The 17,837-nt window shown below is 45.3% G+C and overlaps 1 protein-coding gene across 2 annotated transcripts; it reads right to left on the bottom strand.

The window, feature by feature from the left end:
- Positions 1 to 64: 64 nt before the first annotated feature.
- KLHL11 (kelch like family member 11) lies at positions 65 to 17,264 on the bottom strand. Of its 2 annotated transcripts, XR_004028983.1 has the most exons (3): positions 16,590 to 17,264; positions 5,200 to 6,857; positions 65 to 1,893 (listed from the first exon to the last, which is right to left on the bottom strand). XR_004028983.1 is itself a non-coding variant. In XM_003279451.4 (2 exons), exons 1-2 carry the CDS (start codon positions 17,132 to 17,134, stop codon positions 5,276 to 5,278), a joined length of 2,127 nt encoding a protein of 708 aa, XP_003279499.1. In that variant the 5' UTR covers positions 17,135 to 17,264; the 3' UTR covers positions 65 to 5,275. The 2 variants fall into 2 exon arrangements, 1 of the variants encoding a protein (XP_003279499.1); XM_003279451.4 differs by having other exon boundaries at positions 65 to 6,857.
- Between the last annotated feature and the right edge of the window lie 573 nt (positions 17,265 to 17,837).

Raw genomic sequence — 17,837 nt, 5'->3', positions numbered from 1 at the left:
GAAGAAGGCAATTATATCCGACAGTGCATAAAGAAGAAAAAAAAGTCACACAGTACAAACCAGCTTTAAAGAAATATGTTTATTTAAAACTTACACTGAGACAATTAGTAGCTTTAACAGAGAACAAGATAGCTTCAGGAACATAAAACAAGCTATTTTACAATGTCATGTCTCAAGGTATTCTAAATACTACATCTCCTCTGACTTAAGGGGAGATAGTGAAGATTGTATTTTCAGTAGAGTAGGGACCTGGATACTACTAGCCCAAAAAACTTACTGCATCAACTCAAACTAAATGTTTATTTTACAAATAACTCAACGAGCCCAAGCACACGGATCATAAAATCTTCAAACACCTAGCAAGCACTACTTTTCACGAGTGCATTATGCAGGAGGACTAAGTTAACAAGTGCTCTGCAATCTGTGCTTCAATGTAAGACATTTGTAGTGATGGTCACTGAGTAAGACAAAAAGCCCTACAAATGTAATAAACAAACAGCAGTGATTTTGCTATCTAATTAAATTATTTGAAGCAAAATGACTACTAGGTTATATTACTGCTATTATATTACATCACTCAACTATGAGCTGTTCTGTTTCCAATGACCAGAACATACGGTATAATAACAAAAACAAAAAATGGACTATTCTCAAGAAAGTAACAAACTGGAGTGATCAACTGTGCCAAAATGTTTGAGAGACTGAATTGTTTCTCAAATATTGTACGGTTAAAGCACCCTCTGGTGTAGACAGAGTACTTGGTTTACAGTAATGTACAACACTTTCAAAGACATGAAATGTGGCCAGTATACTATATTTAAACTTAATTTGAGAAAAGTATCAAAAAAGAAGTCCCTTTAGTTATGCTTGATTAGACCAAATAACTAAAATATACAAATCAACTCTCCTGTCTACATACAGTATAGTGTTGACATTAGAATTACGAAGCAGAAAATGAAATATTTTAAACATACCACATGCTACACTAGTCAAGAGGTAAGGAGGAAAAGTGAGCCCTAGAAACTGCCTTACCAGCAGCCTGACGGGTTTAAAAAACACAAAAGCACATAAATCTTCCATAAACTCTATCTTTCCAGCTTCAAACTTCTGTTCTATATTAAAAAGGTATATTTAAATTTTTTGGTCCCAGAAATACTATATAAAACCAGGTGATCAAAACAAAACTTATGTCATGAATTTTAAGAGTTTTTAGCAAAAAAGTTATTTTTGAACTGGCACAGCAAAAGCAAAGTTGAACATCATGATACACAAGACTAATCATGCAAACAACTGTAAGTGGGATGTGTTACTTAAACACTAAGCTCATGACTGACATTCTCAATATATACCACTGATTTTTTTAAGCCATGGTGGGGTATAGTTCAAGGATACCCATTCTAAGATATAAGTAGCCTCACTCAAAGTTATATATACTATTACTTTTTGGTATAATGACCCCCTCTCTTTTCTACAAACAAAAGCAAAAGCAACAAAACAAAGGTTTGCTTGAATACACATTAAGCTGTCTTTCTAAAGTCATGTTTTTAACTGCATACATTACCAAAAACAGTATTTTAAGTTTTCTCATCAAAAAGGAAATTTCTTTCCCAAGAAGCTATTTTAGGCCTGATCCTTGTAATTAGAACCTTTCCAAATACTCTGGGAAGTTATTTCCAGTTTAGAATTTCAGAATGTCAGCCTTGAACAGATTTAAGCAAATCTGGTTTTTTCCTTATTAACAAGTTAGTTAGGATATTTCAGAAACACAAGTTATTGATGTGAAATTACACATGTGAATTCAAATATACAAATTAGAAAATCAGGAAAACCTGCACACATCATCATGCAATGAAGGACTTACCCCTTCTTTTCAGCCATGGCCTAGGCTGCCTGCTAAGTTAAAAAACAACAGTTTCAATCAAGGTTTTAAAACCAGATTATGCCTAAATCTTATGAGTTATAATTTCTGTCACATCATGTGAAAAAAACACAACCCCACAAATGACTTGGTAATGATTATCTCAGAAGACAACTCTGAGAACAAAAAACAAAAAACACATCACACCCTCCCAGCGAAAAACTATTATCGTAGTGAGACACTAAATTATTTAAACACAATCAAGAAAACGAAGTTTGCTAGCATAGTCTACTGGAGAGAAATGAGAACTTCATTTAGTGAGCTTCATTTAATGATTCTGTCTTACTTGCATAGATCTCTCACAACTAAGAATTAGTGCTTCTCAGAATCCAAACGGCTTTTATTAAAATAACTACAAAGAAATAGAAATTGAGAAAAAGGTAGTGGTGGGATAGGATAATATATCCTTATATGTAGAAATAGACTTGCAGTTTCTCACGCCCACTCCAATCGAAATTAAATGGATTTAAAGTTGATTTTCAACATATTTATTAAAAACTTTTCACCTAGGCAGGGATACTAATTTAAAAATTTCAAGTTCTTAGTATAGAGCCCCAGACCTACAACTATTACTCTTGCAGCAAATAGCCAAAATTTCTGGTTGTGCTTTTCTCTTTTGGTATTTGATCACTAACAAGATTAACTATAATGGACTAGGGAAAAAAAAATCACTGCACTTGGAATTTGACTTCTAGAATGGTATGCCAAAATGTCTAAGAAGGTAAAGACAGTCCTTAAGAAACAGGATAAATCACTGGACAGGTGGCTCTTTGGGAGGTCAAGGTGGGAGGATTGCTTGAGGAAAGGAGCTTGAGACCAGCCTGGCCAATAAAGTGAGACCTCATATCTTAAAAAACCAAAACAACAACAAAAACAAGAAAACCACATTGTAAACTATTAGGAGTCCTTTATACTAACTGAGCATTAAGAGTAAATTTGAGGGCCGGGCATGGTGGCTCACACCTGTAATCCCAGCGCTTTGGGAGGCTGAGGTGGGCGGATCACAAGGTCAGGAGTTCGAGACCAGCCTAACCAACATGGTGAAACCCCATCTCTATTAAAAATAGAAAAATTAGCTGGGCGTGGTGGCACACACCTGCAATCCCAGCTACTCAGGAGGCTGAGGCAGGAGAATTGCATGAACCTGGGAGGTGGAGGGTGCAGTGAGCTGAGACTGCGCAACTGCACTCCAGCCAGGGCGACAAAGCGTGACTGTTTCAAAAAAAAAAAAAAGTTAATTTGAGGCTGGGCGTGGTGGCTCACACCTAATCCTAGCACCTTGAGAGGCTGACACGGGTGGATCTCCTGAGCCCAGGAGTTGGAGACCAGCCTCGGCAACAGGGAGAAACCCCGTCTCTACCAAAAATACAAAAAAAAAAAATTAGCTGGGCGTGGTGGCGCGTGCCTGTAGTCCCAGCTACTCAGTAGGCTGAAGTGGCAGGATGGCTTGCATCCGGGAGGTGGAGGTTGTAGTGAGCCGAGAGCGTACCACTGCACCCCAACCTGGGTGACAAACTGAGACCCCATCCCCTGACCCCCCCAAAAAAAAGTCAATTTGAGTGCTAACTTTTACAAAGCTCAGGAGACAGAATTAGAACAATGCATAAAACTAAATAAAAGATAGCTTCAGTGATCTTTTTAATTTTTATTTGAGACACCGTCTCTCTGTCACCCAGGGCAGAGTGGCATGATCACGGCTCATTTCCGCCTCAACCTCCCCAGGCTCTGGTGATCCTCCCACCTTGGCCTCAAGCAGGAAGGACTACAGGCACGTGCCAGCTACCACACTCAGCTAATTTTTGTACTTTTTGTAGAGACAGGGTCTTGCTATGTTTCCCAGGCTGGTCTTGAACTCTTGGGCTCAAAATCTGCCCACCTCAGCCTCCTCCAAAGTGCTGGGATTACAGTCATGAGCCACCGTGCCCAGCCCATAAACCTTTAAAAGCCAAAATTATGTACCCAAATTTGGTATCCTAGGCTCAGGCAAAGTTTAAAAGTGTAGGGCAACTGGATAAAATATAACAATCAGAAATAATAAGGCTTCTCTTTAGCAACATTTCTCTAAATTGTGACTTCCTTCCCATTTTGGAAAAAAACAGTTTCTTGTAGAAAAGAATAATGGACTGGGCGCGCTGGCTCATGCCTGTAATCCCAGCACTTTGGGAGGCTGAGGCGGGCGGATCACCTGAGGTCAGGAGTTCAAGACCAGCCTGGCCAACATGGTGAAACCCTGTCTCTACTAAAAGCACAAAAATTAGCCAGGCATGATGGCGGGTACCTGTAATCCCAGCTACTCGGAATGCTGAGGCAAGAGAATCACTCGAACCTGGCAGGCAGAGGTTACAGTGAGCCGAGATTGCACCACTGCACTCCAGCCTGGGCAACAAGAGCAAAAAAAAAAAAAAAAAAAAAAAGAAAAAGAAAAGGAATAATGAAGATTCTATATAATATGCATTAGAGCAAAAATTAAAGTGGAAGGCATTGAGTGTCGATTGTCATAGGCATTATTTACACTCATTAACATATCCTCAAATAATCCTGCAACTCCTGAAAAAAATGTTGAAAAAATTTTAAATGCCTTTTATTTCTCAGTCTACACTAATACTTTTCTTCTTAGAGAAACAAAGTTCACACATGTAACTTGCTCTGTATTTAGTCAATTAGCTAAAGATCTATACTTTTGCCAACTACCCTCACCTCAGATTGAAGGCTTAAAGTCTATAAACAGCTGCTAATGAAAAATATTCAAAAAATGCATGAGCCAATAAAAAATTTCTCATCAGTCACATCTTCTAGGAAAGAAAGTGGCATTTCTAGATAAACATAAGAAAATATCATTACGAACATTCTCAAATTATCTTGCTGAAATATTGAGTGTTTTCATCCAAATTTCGGTCTCACTATTGCACATGCCTCTTGCAGATGAGGGCTCAATGCAGAAGTCAGATCTTGCCAAAACCAATCATTTAATAAAAAATGAAAAAGAATATCAAAGTAAATGTGCAAATAAAATTGGTGCTTAAAGCATGTTCAAAACGTAAGTCCCCAAGATAAAGGAGTTATAACTCGTTGGCAGGAAAACAGCTAAGCAACTACACCTGATTTTTCCACTTGTCCTTAATAAGATCTTATTTAGCTAGCACAAACAAACCAAAGACAAAAATTGCAAGCTAACAAAATGACCATGTATTGAACTGAGTCTCCCATTCTTTAGTTTTTAACTCTATTTCCTTTATATGGGGTAATAATCAGTTCATGTAGAAAGTAAGTTATCGACATACTTTTTCAAGTAACAGCCTGGATATCTTCAGCTTCACGAAATGGTTTAACAGTTTTAATCGGCACGCTTGAGAGAACCTAGCATTCAATCTGAGAGCTTGGCACTCGCCTCATGTTCAGGGCGTGACGATGTATCTCTTGCATCTGTCTGATGCGGTCCTTCTGCCACATCAGGTTTTGAGGCATAGGGTATCTCTGTGTGCCATGCAAGTACCGGTAAGGGATCCTCACGTGACAAGCAGTGGCTCTACAACGAGGTTGTGGCATAGGAGGAAGAAGCATCCACCTCTTCCTCTCCGCACAATATCGGTAGGCTTCTTTCCGATACTGTTTATCAATATCATCACTGTTTTTCCAGCCTCCTATAATAAAGACATCATCTTTGTAATAGCAAATGGCTGCTCCTTCGATGCTTAGGACTTCTGGAGGCAAGCTTTCAAGGATCTCATCAGACACTTGGCTGGCAATTTTTCTTACTGCCTCTTCGTTTTCTAAACAATAACTCTTGGGACAACATGATGCTGTCTGATAAAAGTTTGAATTGACCACAGACATTTGGAAAAAGCAGTAATTGTCAATAAGCGGCAAAGATTCCACATCTTGCCACTGTCGAGTCTCTGTATCATAGCAAGTAATTACAGCCTTTAATCCATCTTCAGTGTCCCGGTCTACAGGAGTGCGGGCAGCAATGTATACAAACCGGTCTTCAATGGCTAGTGCTTTGACATCTCGAAGAATCTTTGGTGCCGATTCCAAGTTGTGCCATTTATCAAGCTCAGGATTATAAACAGTCACATCTTTAAAACCAGGACTAAAGTTGCCATGTCCTCCAATGCTATAGAGCTTCCCTTTGACTTCTGTTAGTCCAAAAGAATGCTTTCTTGTCATCAGACTACAAACATGTTCCCATGTATTCAAATTTGGGTTATACCTTTCTACAGTTTTAGCAAACCCTGGCTCCATTGATCCAGCAACATACACGTAGGATTCTGTTACTGCAACAGCATGTCCATCGAGGTGATTATGAATATGTGGCAGATTTACCCATCTGTCCTCATCAACAAAATATCCCACACATTCACTTAAATAGTCCCCTCCTTCTGACACACCTCCAATAACCATGATCACATCCATGTTTTGCCCATAACGAGGCAATAGTGAGACATGAGAAGTGGGGTGCTGGCATGTGCCAGATTGTATATTCTCAGCTCTCAGAGCATGTCTCTCCACTGCGTCAGCGACCAACTTGACACAAACTTCATTATTGGCTACCAGCCTCTCTGGTTTGACATGTCGAGTAAGGTAGGTAGGTTTCATCTGGGACAACCTGAGCAATTTAAAAAGTTCTTCAAAGTATCTCTCTCTCTCTTCAGCATTTCTCTGAACCCATTTCAAAACGGTTTCAAAGAGAACCTCTTCAGAATCAACCGTAATTTCCAAATCTGAAAGCCAGTCTCTAATGAGATGGAAAGGTAACGTATAAAATTCTTCATCCTGAATCACTTTGTGGAAATTTCTCCGTATCATATCAGCAGCCTTCAGAGCAAGTTGGCTCAGGGTGTACATGTGTGCTAAGCTATGAATTGCCACACAATTTGAGAGATGAAGTTTTTTCTTGAGAAATTCTCCACAAAATTCTTTTAAACGAATGAGTAGGAACCTAAAATCAAGAAAAAGAGAAAAGATTAATTTTACAAATGTGCATATTTTATGTGGTTACTTTTTTCTTTTTTTTGAGACAGGGTCCCACTCTGCCACCCAGGCTGGAGTGCAGTGGCGTGATCTCAGCTCACTGCAACCTCTACCTCCTGGGTTCCAGCGATTCTCCTGCCTCAGCTTCCTAAGTAGTTGGGGCATGCTACCACGTCCAGCTAATTTTTGTATTTTTAGTAGAGACAGGGTTTCACCATATTGGCTAGGCTGGTCTAAAACTCCTGACCTCAAAGTGATCTGCCCACCTCGGCCTCCCAAAGAGCTGGGATTACAGGTGTGAGCTGCCGTGCCCAGCCTACATTTTTTTTTTTTTTTTTTTTTTTTTTTGAGACAGAGTCTCACTTTATCGGCCAGGCTGGTGTGCAGTGGCACAATCTTGGCTCATGGCAACCTCCATCTCCCAGGCTCATGCAATTCTCTTGCCTCAGCCTCCCGAGTAGCTGGGATTACAGGCGTGTGCCACCACGCCCGGCTAATTTTTGTATTTTTAGTAGAGACAGGGTTTCACCATATTGGCCAGGCTGGTCTCGACCTCTTGACCTCGAAGTGATCCGCCTGCCTCAGCCTCCCGAAGTGCTGGGATTACAGGTGTGAGCTGCCATGCCCGGCCTACACTATCTCAAAAAAAAAAAAAAAAAAAAAAAAACAACAAAAAAAACCCCAAAAAAACAGAGTCTCACTTTATCCGCCAGGCTGGTGTGCAGTGGCACAATCTTGGCTCACGGCGACCCCCTTCTCCCAGGCTCATGCAATTCTCCTGCCTCAGCCTCCCGAGTAGCTGGGATTACAGGCGTGTGCCACCACACCCAGCTAATTTTTGTATTTTTAGTAGAGACGGGGTTTCACCATGTTGGCCAGGCTGGTCTCGAACTCCTGACCTCAAGCGTCCACCCACCTCGGCCTCTCAAAGTGCAGAGATTATAGGCGTGGGCCACCGTGCCTGGCCATGGCCTACATTAACAAAAATTATTATTTTTTTGTAGAGCCGGGGTCTCACTATATTGTCTACGCTGGTCTTGTACTCCTTGCTTTAAGCAATCCTCCTGCCTCTGCTTCCCAAAGTGTTTGGGATTACAGGTGTGAGCCACCACACCCAGCCTATGGTCACATTTTGAAAGCATCTAAATTATACATATTGAAATAGTTAGATTAATCTCACTTTATACACAAAATCTGAAAAAAACAAAACAAAAAACAAACAAAAAACCACCACCAAAGTAGAAAATATTGTGCTGGCAAAGTATGTTTAAAAGCACATATAGGCTGGGCGTGGGGGCTCACACCTATAATCCCAGCAGTTTGGGAAGCTGAGGGTTGCTTGAGCCAGGAGTTCAACACCAGCCTGGGAAACATGGCAAAACCAAGTCTCTTTAAAAAAAGGCACATGGCTGGGCGCAGTGGCTCACACCTGTAATCCCAGCACTTTGGGAGGCTGAGGCAGGCAGATCACTTGAAGGCAGGAGTTTGAGACCAGGCTGGCCAACAACATGGCGAAACCCTGTCTCTAATAAAAATACAAAAATTAGCTGGGCATGGTGGTGGGCACCTGTAATCCCAGCTACTCGGGAGACGGGGGCAGGAGAATCACTTGAATCTGGGAGGCAGAGGTTGTAGGGAGCTGAGATTGCACCACTGCACTCCAGGTTGGGTGACTGAGTGAGATTCTGTCTCAAAAAAAAATAAAAATAAAAATAAAAAGCACATATAGAGCTGGGCGGGGAGATGCATGCCCGTAGTCTCAACTACTCAGGAGGCTTAGGCAAGAGGATTGGCTGAGGTCAGGAGTTCAAGGCTGCAGTAAGCTATAATCGTGCCTGTGAATAGCCACTGCACTCCAGCCAGGGCTACATAGCAAGACTGTCTCTTTAAAAAAAAGCGTGTATAGGCCGGGCGCAGTGGCTCACGCCTGTAATCCCAGCACTTTGGGAGGCCAAGGCGGGTGGCTCATGAGGTCAGGAGTTCGAAACCAGCCTGGCCAACATGGTGAAACCTCGTCTCTACTAAAAATACAAAAATTAGCCGGGCGTGGTGGCGGGCAACTGTAATCCCAGCTACTCCAGAGGCTGAGGCAGGAGAATGGCTTGAACCCGGGAGGCAGCGGTTGCAGTGAGCCGGGATCGAGCCACTGTACTCCAGCCTAGGCAACACAGCAAGACTCTGTCTCAAGAAAAAAAAAAGCATATATAAAAATCTTATTTATATATACAATATAAAGTATTATTTATATTATATAGTTTATATAATTACCTATCATATATGTGAAATACATACATATACACATATACATATATAAAAACACAAAATAGAGTTTTCTGTTTTTTTTTTTGAGACGGAGTCTCGCTCTCTCACCCAGGCTGGAGTGCAGTGGCGCGATCTTGGCTCGCTGCAAACTCCGCCTCCTGGGTTCACGCCATTCTCCTGCCTCAGCCTCTCCAAGTAGCTGGGACTACAGGCGCCCGCCAGCATGCCTGGCTAATTTTTTGTATTTTTAGTAGAGACAGGGTTTCACCGTGGTCTTGATCTGCTGACCTGGTGATCCGCCCACCTCGGCCTCCCAAAGTGCTGGGATTACAAGCATGAGCCACCGCGCCCGGCCCAAAATAGAGTTTTTATTTTAAGAGACAGGGTTTTGGTATGTTGCAGTGGCTATTCACAGGTGAGATCACAGTGCGCTACAGCCCCAAACTCCTGGGCTCAAGCAATCCTTCTGCCTCGGCTTCCAGAGTAGCAGGGACTACAGGCACATGCCACTGTGTCTGGCTGGAGGTTTTTTTTCCGTTTTTTTTTTTTTTTTTTTTTTTTTCTGAGACAGTGTTTCACTCTTGTTGCCCAAGCTGGAGTGCAATGGCGTGATCTCGGCTCACTGCAACCTTTGCCTCCTGGGTTCAAGCGATTCTCCTGCCTCAGCTTCCCGAGTAGATGGGATTACAGGTGCGTGCTACCACATCTGGCTAATTTCTTGTATTTTTAGTAGAAACAGGGTTTCACCATGTTAGCCAGGCTGGTCTCAAACTCCTGACCTCAGGTGACCCACTTGCCTTGCCCTCCCAAAGTGCTGGGATTACAGGCGTGAGCCACCACGCCCGGCCACACACTTTATTTTCACTTTAATTTGTCCTTGGCAAAGGCAAATCCCTATCCAAACTTCTTTGCCTCCTTTCCTAATTCCTTGCTAGTCACCAGCCTCTTTTTTTTTTTTTTTTTGAGACAGATCAGATTCTCACTGTTACCCAGGCTGGAGTGCAGTGGTGCAATCATGGCTCACTGCAGCCTCGACCTCCAGGGCTCAAGTGATTCTCCCACCTTAACTTCCCAAGTTGCTGGGACTACAGGAACATGCCACCAAACCCATATTTTGTTTTTGTTTTTGTTTTTGCCCCCCGAGATGGAGTTTCGCTCTTATTGCCCAGGCTGGAGTGCAATGGCACAATCTTGGCTCACTGTAACCTCTGCCTCCTGGGTTCAAGCGATTCTCCTGCCTCAGCCTCCCGAGTAGCTAGGATTATAGGCAACTGCCACCACGCCCAGCTAACTTTTTGTATTTTTAGTAGAGACAGGGTTTCATCATGTTAGCCAGGCTGGTCTCGAACTCTTGACCTCAGGTGATCCACCCACCTCGGCCACCCAAAGTGCTGGGATTACAGGCATGAGCCACCGTGCCTGGCCACCCAGATAACTTTTTTTTTTGTAATTTTTTGTAGAGACAACGTTTTGCCATGTTGGCCAGACTGGTCTCAAACTCCTGAGCTCAAGCAATCTGCCCACTTTAGTGCTGAGATTACAGGTGTGAGCAACCACGCCCAGCCCACCAGCCTCCTCTTAAATGAAACAGCATCTCAGTGAAGGGACTTTATGGTATAAAGTAACAGCCAGGCAGGAACTTCTTTGGGGGCCTGTTTGGTCAGATATCAGAAGGAACGGCCACCCTTACTCAGATCTAGGCTTTCTGCTAGAGGTTTTATTTCATTTTTAAATTTTTCTCCAGGATCACAGATTCAAGTTGCCCTGAATATATACTCCCTGTGTCAGAGGTTTTAATCTCATCACCAGAGCTTTTTCTTTGGGCAGCCAGAGGGGATGGGGTACTGAGAAGATTTGTCCTTTACTGGGTTCCCATCAAAGCAGGGATGCAAAGCAAACTCAAACATCTGAAGAAGCAGAAAACAAAACAAAAACACAACAAAAAAAATGTGTAGGGTTGGGCGCAGTGGCTCAGGCCTATAATCCCAACACTTTGGGAGGCTGAAGTGGGTGGATCACCTGAAGTCAGGAGTTCGAGACCAGCCTGGCCAACATGATGAAACCCCATCTCTACTAAAAATACAAAAAATTAGCTGGGCGTGGTGGCAGGTGCCTATAATCCTAGCTACTCAGGAGGCTGAGGCAGAAGAATCGCTTGAACCCGGGAGGTGGAGGTTGCAGTAAGCTGAGATCGCGCCACTGCACTCCAGCGACAGAATGAGATGCTATCTCAAACAACGACAACAACAACAACAACAACGACAACAACAATTAGCTGGGCGTGGTGGCGAGCATCTGTTATTCCAGCTACTCAGGAGCCTGAGGCACAAGAATTGCCTGAACCTGGGGTCAGAGGTTGCAGTGAGCTGAGATCACGCCACTGCACTCCATCCTGGGCGACACAGTACAAAACATGCGTAGGTTAAAAAAAGAAAGTGATTTGGCATGCAGCTGACTAGATATTGTCTGCTCACCTAAATACATTTAAAGTTTAATTAAAAAAAAAACAACAACATTGTTTCAGACAAATTCATAAATCTGGCAGCAATCAGCCTGAGGATAGCCAACTTGAGACCACTGCTTTAAAAAGACTAAGTCCTCAGAACCGAGAAGAACCTTAAACAAGATTAAGAATCATTTCATCAATTCAAGCCTTTCCCAATTCAGTAACCATTTGTTATTAGTGACTGTGCTTAGTAACTGTCTTAACTATGATATGAAAATCAATAAGGCAGGCTCCCTTCACCCTTTTAAGAGAACATATCATTTTAGAGATAAAGCAAAGACAAGTAGAGTGGTAAGGGATATAGTGGCTCCCAGACATGTCTGGGTGCCAGTGTCACCTGATTCCCAGGCTGCCCTGGGCTCCTAGTTTTAGCAGGCACGCCAGGTAATTCGGAGACAAATTCCCTTAGGTGTCTGGAAGCAATACTCTATGAAAATAGCTGTCATACACTAGGCATCTGTCATGTGAGGGGCATTGTGCACATCCTATTATTATAGTTCTGATCCTTACAAATGCCCAGTGAGGCAGGCATGATCATCAACAGACATATGTATTTAGGGGTTTGGGGGGGGCGGGTCCTGCCTCAGAGCTGATGGGAAGATTAAATGTGATGGTTGCAGGGCACTTTGAACAGTGCCTGACAAAAGCCATTGGCTTAGCTGCTGACAGATGGAGAGGAGTAGTTAAGAGTTTTTAGTAAAATGCCCGGGAGTATCCTCTCCTCTCCTCTAACTCCCCAACAGAGCAGGAACAAATCTGACAAACTCAAGATGATATGACAGAATCAAACATAGCTTCCAGTGAGTGCAATGACCCTTTTCCACTCATTTTCATGCAACAAACCTCTCTCCCTCAGAGCTATGCCCATCCCACTTCACTTTCTCATTGATGACCCAGCCTCTTGAGAAAACAATCAAGCAGGAACTTCATCTTCCCACCACCCAATCCACCAGCAGTTGTACCCTATACTTTGCAGTACAATCGTTCCAATTTTAATATGGATTCTACACTGAATAACCAGAATATTTCACCCCAAAATATACTCATTTGACATATTCAGAGGGGCCGAAACCACAGGAATAGCTTTGAAGAGCTGTCTTTTGTGGGGGCGATTTGCATCTGTAGAGAAAATCTACATTAATGAGGTAAACAGCAGGGAAAACAGGGATGCAAACAGGCTTTCTCTGAGGCCTCGCCTAACTCAGATCGAGGAAAGACGCACTCACAGGAAAAACTAAGGAGGCTAAGGTCTGACACTTTAAAGATCTGACAGAAACTTTTCCCACAGGCTACATCCATTTTTTCTGACAGCTGCTGCCCATGAGGTTTCACCTGCCTAACAAGACAGCCTGTGCTTGCCAAGCTTTCCTCTCCTGGCTCTCCCATAACCTGTCTTGATGCATTCCAAGCCCCTATTCTTTCTATAACCACAGGATGGTATAAAAACTTCAGTCACCCTTAGTTTTCATATTTTGTAAGACTCTCAAGCACAAATATGCCTGTAATAATCTGCTATGCTTTTCTCTGTCCTATATAACCTGTCTTTTATTATAAGAATGTCAGCTGTGGCCGGGTGCGGTGGCTCACGCCTGTAATCCCAGCACTTTGGGAGGCCACAGCGGGTCAGGAGTTCGAGACCAGCCTGGCCAACACAGTGAAACCCCGTCTCTACTAAAAATACAAAGATTAGCCGGACGTGGTGGCAGATGCCTGTAATCTCAGCTACTTGGGAGGCTGAGGCAAGAGAATCGCTTGAACCTGGGAAACAGAGGTTGCAGTGAGCCGAGATTGCACCATTGCACTCCAGCCTGGGAAATAGAGCGAGACTCTTGTCTCAAAAAAAAAAAAAAAAAAAAAAAAAAGAATGTCAGCTGTGACCCCTTTATGAGGGAGAGGAAAGGGATCACCCCTCTTCCATCCCGACAGTTCCCTTCTTGGTTGCAAGGACTTTACTCCTGCAATTATTCCCCTGCTCCTGTAACACCAATTACTCATCTTCTACTGAATCATTTTCAGCAGCACACAGACATGCTCTAGTATCTTTTACCTTGGTGGGATTGTCCCCCAAAACATTTACACGTTTCTGATCCTCTTTATAAAGCAAGGCTTAACTAGCATCTCTGACCTGCAACCATCACTTATGGGTTGACAGAGTTGACACGATTGGCTACTCCCTCCTTGATATCCTTCCTTTCTACGTTTCCATAAGATCAATCTCCTCTTTAAGATTCTTTTTTTTTTGAGACCGAGTCTCTCACTCTGTTGCCCAGGCTGGGGTGCAGTGGCGCGATCTCAGCTCACTGCAACCTCCACCTCCCGGGTTCAAGCAATTCTCCTGCCTCAGCCTCCTGAGTAGTTGGGATTACAGGCACCTGCCACCACGCCCGGCTAATTTTTGTATTTTTTTTTTTTTTTTTTGAGATGGAGTCTCACTCTATTGCCTAGGCTGGAGTGCAGTAGCACAATCTCAGCTCACTGCAACCTCCGCCTCCTGGGTTCACGCTATTCTCCTGCCTCAGCCTCCCGAGTAGCTGGGACTACAGGCACCCGCCACCACGCCTGGCTAATTTTTTTTTTTTTTTTTTGTATTTTTAGTAGAGACGGGGTTTCACCATGTTAGCCAGGATGGTCTCGATTTCCTGACCTCGTGATCCGCCCGCCTCGGCCTCCCAAAGTGCTAGGATTACAGGCGTGAGCCATCGCGCCCGGCCTAATTTTTGTATTTTTAGTAGAGATGGGGTTTCGTCATGTTGGCCAGGCTGGTCAAGTGATCCATCTGCATTGGCCTCCCAAAGTGCTGGGATTACAGGCGTGAGCCACTTCGCCCAGCCGGCTATTTTACATTCTAGAGAACCCCAGGGCTCAGTCTTGCCTACCCTCTCCCCGCTGCCCCTTTTCTATGTATACTCCTTAAGTAATACCATCCAGCGCCAAGGCTTTAGTTACCATTTATATGGTAATTTTCCCCAATCTGTATCTCTAGCTCCCATGCACTTCCCAGGGATCTCCTTAACCAAATCCAAAAACTCCTGATCTTACTCCCAAACCTGCTCTTCTGCAATCTTCCACATCTTAATAATTCCACCCTTCCCATTGCTTGGGTCAAAAAGGTAGCAGTCTTTTCCCTTATACCCCACATCAAATCCATCAGCAAATTCATCTCATCCACCTTCGAAATATATCTGGAACCAGAGCAGTTCTCATCACCTTTACTTCTCCCTCCTCAATCGAAGCCTCCACCACCACTGCCACAACCTCCTATACTAGTCTCTCTGCGTCTGCCCTTGGTGCCCCCTCCTCCCCAACGCCACATCCTTTGTTCTTTTTTTTTTTTTTTTTTTTTTTGAGACAGTCTTGCTCTGTCAGCCAGGCTGGAGTGCAGTGGCGCAATCTCAGCTTACTGCAACCTCAGCCTCCCGCCTCCCAGGCTCAAGCGATTCTTGTGTCTCAGTCTCCCCAACAGCAGGGATTACAGGCACGCCACCACGCCTGGCTAATTTTTGTACGTTTAGCAGAGACAGGGGTTTCACCATGTTGGCCAGGCTGGTCTCAAACTCCTGACCTCAAGCATCCACCCACCTCGGCCTCTCAAAGTGCTGAGATTACAGGCGTGGGCCACCGCGCCCGGCCGCCACATCCTTTTTCAACACAGCACTATTCATCAAATCAGACTGCATCATTCCTCTGCCCCAAACCTTCCCATTTCAATCAGAGTAAAAGCTCATGTCCTTCTACAGGCCATCAAGGCCCTACGGGATCTGGATCCATGCCCATTACCACCCTGGGGCTTCTCCTGTTCCTCTCACCCTGCATCCCTTTGATACAGCCACACTGGCTCCCCGCTGTTCTCTAACATACAAGCTCCACCTCAGAGCCTCTGTACCTGTGTCCCCTACCTGACACAGTCTACCTTACCTCCTTCGGTTCTTAGCAAAACGTCTTCTTCATAGGGCATTCTCTATCCACCCAATTTGAAAAACACTTCCTCTCCCTCAGCACTTTCTATGTACTCCCCCCATGCTTTATTTTTCATCAGTGATAACAATCATCCAGCAGGCTATACATTTTACCTATTTACCGTCCATCTACCAACCTAAGGGCGATAAGGAAAAGGACTTTTGCCTGTTTTGATCACTGCTGAAACCCTAGCACCTTAGAATCCCGCATCTGAGCTGATGCGCAGTAGGCGCTCAATAGGCATTTTTGTTAACGTATCTGTAAGATGATAATTGCCAAAATAAACGCCTCTCCATCTCTATAAACGGTATTACCTGCCTTCTAACCAGTCTCTGGAGCATTCCTGCTCCCTACAATCCGTTTATCACAGTGGCAGAATAATATTAAAATATTTAAATCAGATAATTTCTTTACCCAGCTTCCTATCACACTTAGTGAAATCCGAACTCCTTATTCCAGCGCATCTCACGCATCCTTCTCCCCTTCATCCACTAGATCCAGCCTCACTGGACTGTATTTTAATTCTCTTCTCTAAGCCAAACTGGATCCTGCCTGAGGGCCTTTGCGCTGTCTGCAATATTCATTCCCCATCTTTGCACGGTCAGTTATTTTTTGACATTCAGAGATCGATCTAAACTTCACCTCCTCAGAAAGATCTTTATTCAATCCCTAGCCTTTCACTCCTTTTGAACGTCAGCACAACAGTTACCACATACTGACTTTCCTTTTCATCACTTTTGTCCCACCACCTAGTATCTGAGCTCCTTGGGCGCGGGGCGCCCCCGCCGGACCTGATGGTGCATCTTCCTCGCCCACCGCGGTGGCTGCCCCGCAGCAGGCGCTCAGCGAGTGTGAAACCAATGCGTTCACTAGGACTCGCGAGCTGCCGTGGCAGGCACTGCCCTCCCCTCCGCCGGCGAGCATCTCCCCCTCTCCGCGCCCGCCGCCCTCCGCGCTCCCGCCTCCCTCGCCTACCTGTCGGCCAACTCCAGCACCTCGTGCACGCTGCCCGTGCTGACGCGGATGCGCCCGGTGTACATGTACTCGATAACGGCTTCCACCGTGTCGGGTTCGGGCCCCGGCTCGGAGCTCCACTTGCGCATCTCCACCCGTCCCGAGCGGGACTCGGAAAACTGGCCCGAGAGCAGGGGCGTGAAGTACTCGGTGGCGGCAGCCAGTACCGAGCGGTGGGCCCGGAACTCGCGGCCTCCAGCCCCGCCGAAGCACAGGGTAATGTCGCAGAAGAGGCCCTGGCGCCGCTGCTCGTTCTGCCGCCAGGACAGCTCTGAGCAGTGAGAGCTGCACTCGAAATCCTCGGCTTCTGGGCCCGGATCGCCCCCGCTCGCCTCCATTGCAGAGATCCCCGGCCCAGGCCCGAAGTCCACCGTGCCGCTGCCTCGGACCTCGGCGGCCAGTCCTGCCGAGCCGGCGGCGGCCGTCTCCATGCTCTCCATCTCCAGTACCTGAAGAGATGCAGCCGCGGCCGCCGCCGCCGCCGCCGCCACTGCCGCAGCCGCCATCTTGACGCCGCTGCGCCCGGCCTCCGCAGCCTCGGAACGATGCGGCCGTTTGGTGCGACAGAGAGGGATTCTGGGATTAAATACTGCGCGCGGGGCGGGGCCAGGTTGCCCGCCCGCCGCGCTTGCGCCGCCTCGCTTCCAGCAGCCCTGCCTGCCTTGGTGAGGTCCGGCGGTAACAGTCGACCAGTCCAGACGACTTCGCCACAGGCCTACCCTCAGGACGTCGGTGCGAGGATGGCTCGCTCCCTTTCCTTAGTGGGTAGCATGCTCTCTGCAGTCATTTTGTCGAGTAAAAGCCATCTTAGACTATGCCTGTTGTTAAAGCCTTGAGTGGCAATACAGGATTTTTATAAGATCTAGCCCCAGCTAAGTGGATGAGGGATGAATGAGTTACTTGTTATCCGTTTTTTTTGTTTTTTTTTTGTTTTGTTTTGGCTTTTTGAGACGGAGTCTTGCTCTGTCGCCCAGGCTGGAGTGCAGTGGTGCGCTCTCGGCTCACTGCAACCTCCGCCGCCCGGGTTCAAGCGATTCTTGTGCCTCAGCTTCCCGAGTAGCTGGGAATACAGGCGCCCGCCACCACTCCAGGCTATTTTTTTTTTTTTTTTTTTTTTTTTTGAGACGGAGTCTCGCTCTGTAGCCCAGGCTGGAGTGCAGTGGCGCGGTCTCGGCTCACTGCAACCTCCGCCTCCCGGGTTCACGCCAT

Source organism: Nomascus leucogenys, unplaced genomic scaffold, assembly GCF_006542625.1.
Source record: "Nomascus leucogenys isolate Asia unplaced genomic scaffold, Asia_NLE_v1 Super-Scaffold_285, whole genome shotgun sequence".
NCBI classification, from domain to species: Eukaryota; Metazoa; Chordata; class Mammalia; order Primates; family Hylobatidae; genus Nomascus; species Nomascus leucogenys.
This window is presented reverse-complemented; position numbering and strand designations above follow the sequence as displayed.

Excerpts from the sequence above, each read along its gene's own strand:
- KLHL11 (XM_003279451.4), bottom strand. The coding sequence starts at position 17,134 with ATGGCGGCTGCGGCAGTGGCGGCGGCGGCGGCGGCGGCCGCGGCTGCA. Across the intron at positions 6,858-16,589 it reads GTGCTGGAGTTGGCCGACAG|GTTCCTACTCATTCGTTTAA; the intron begins GTAGGCGAGGGA and ends TCTTGATTTTAG.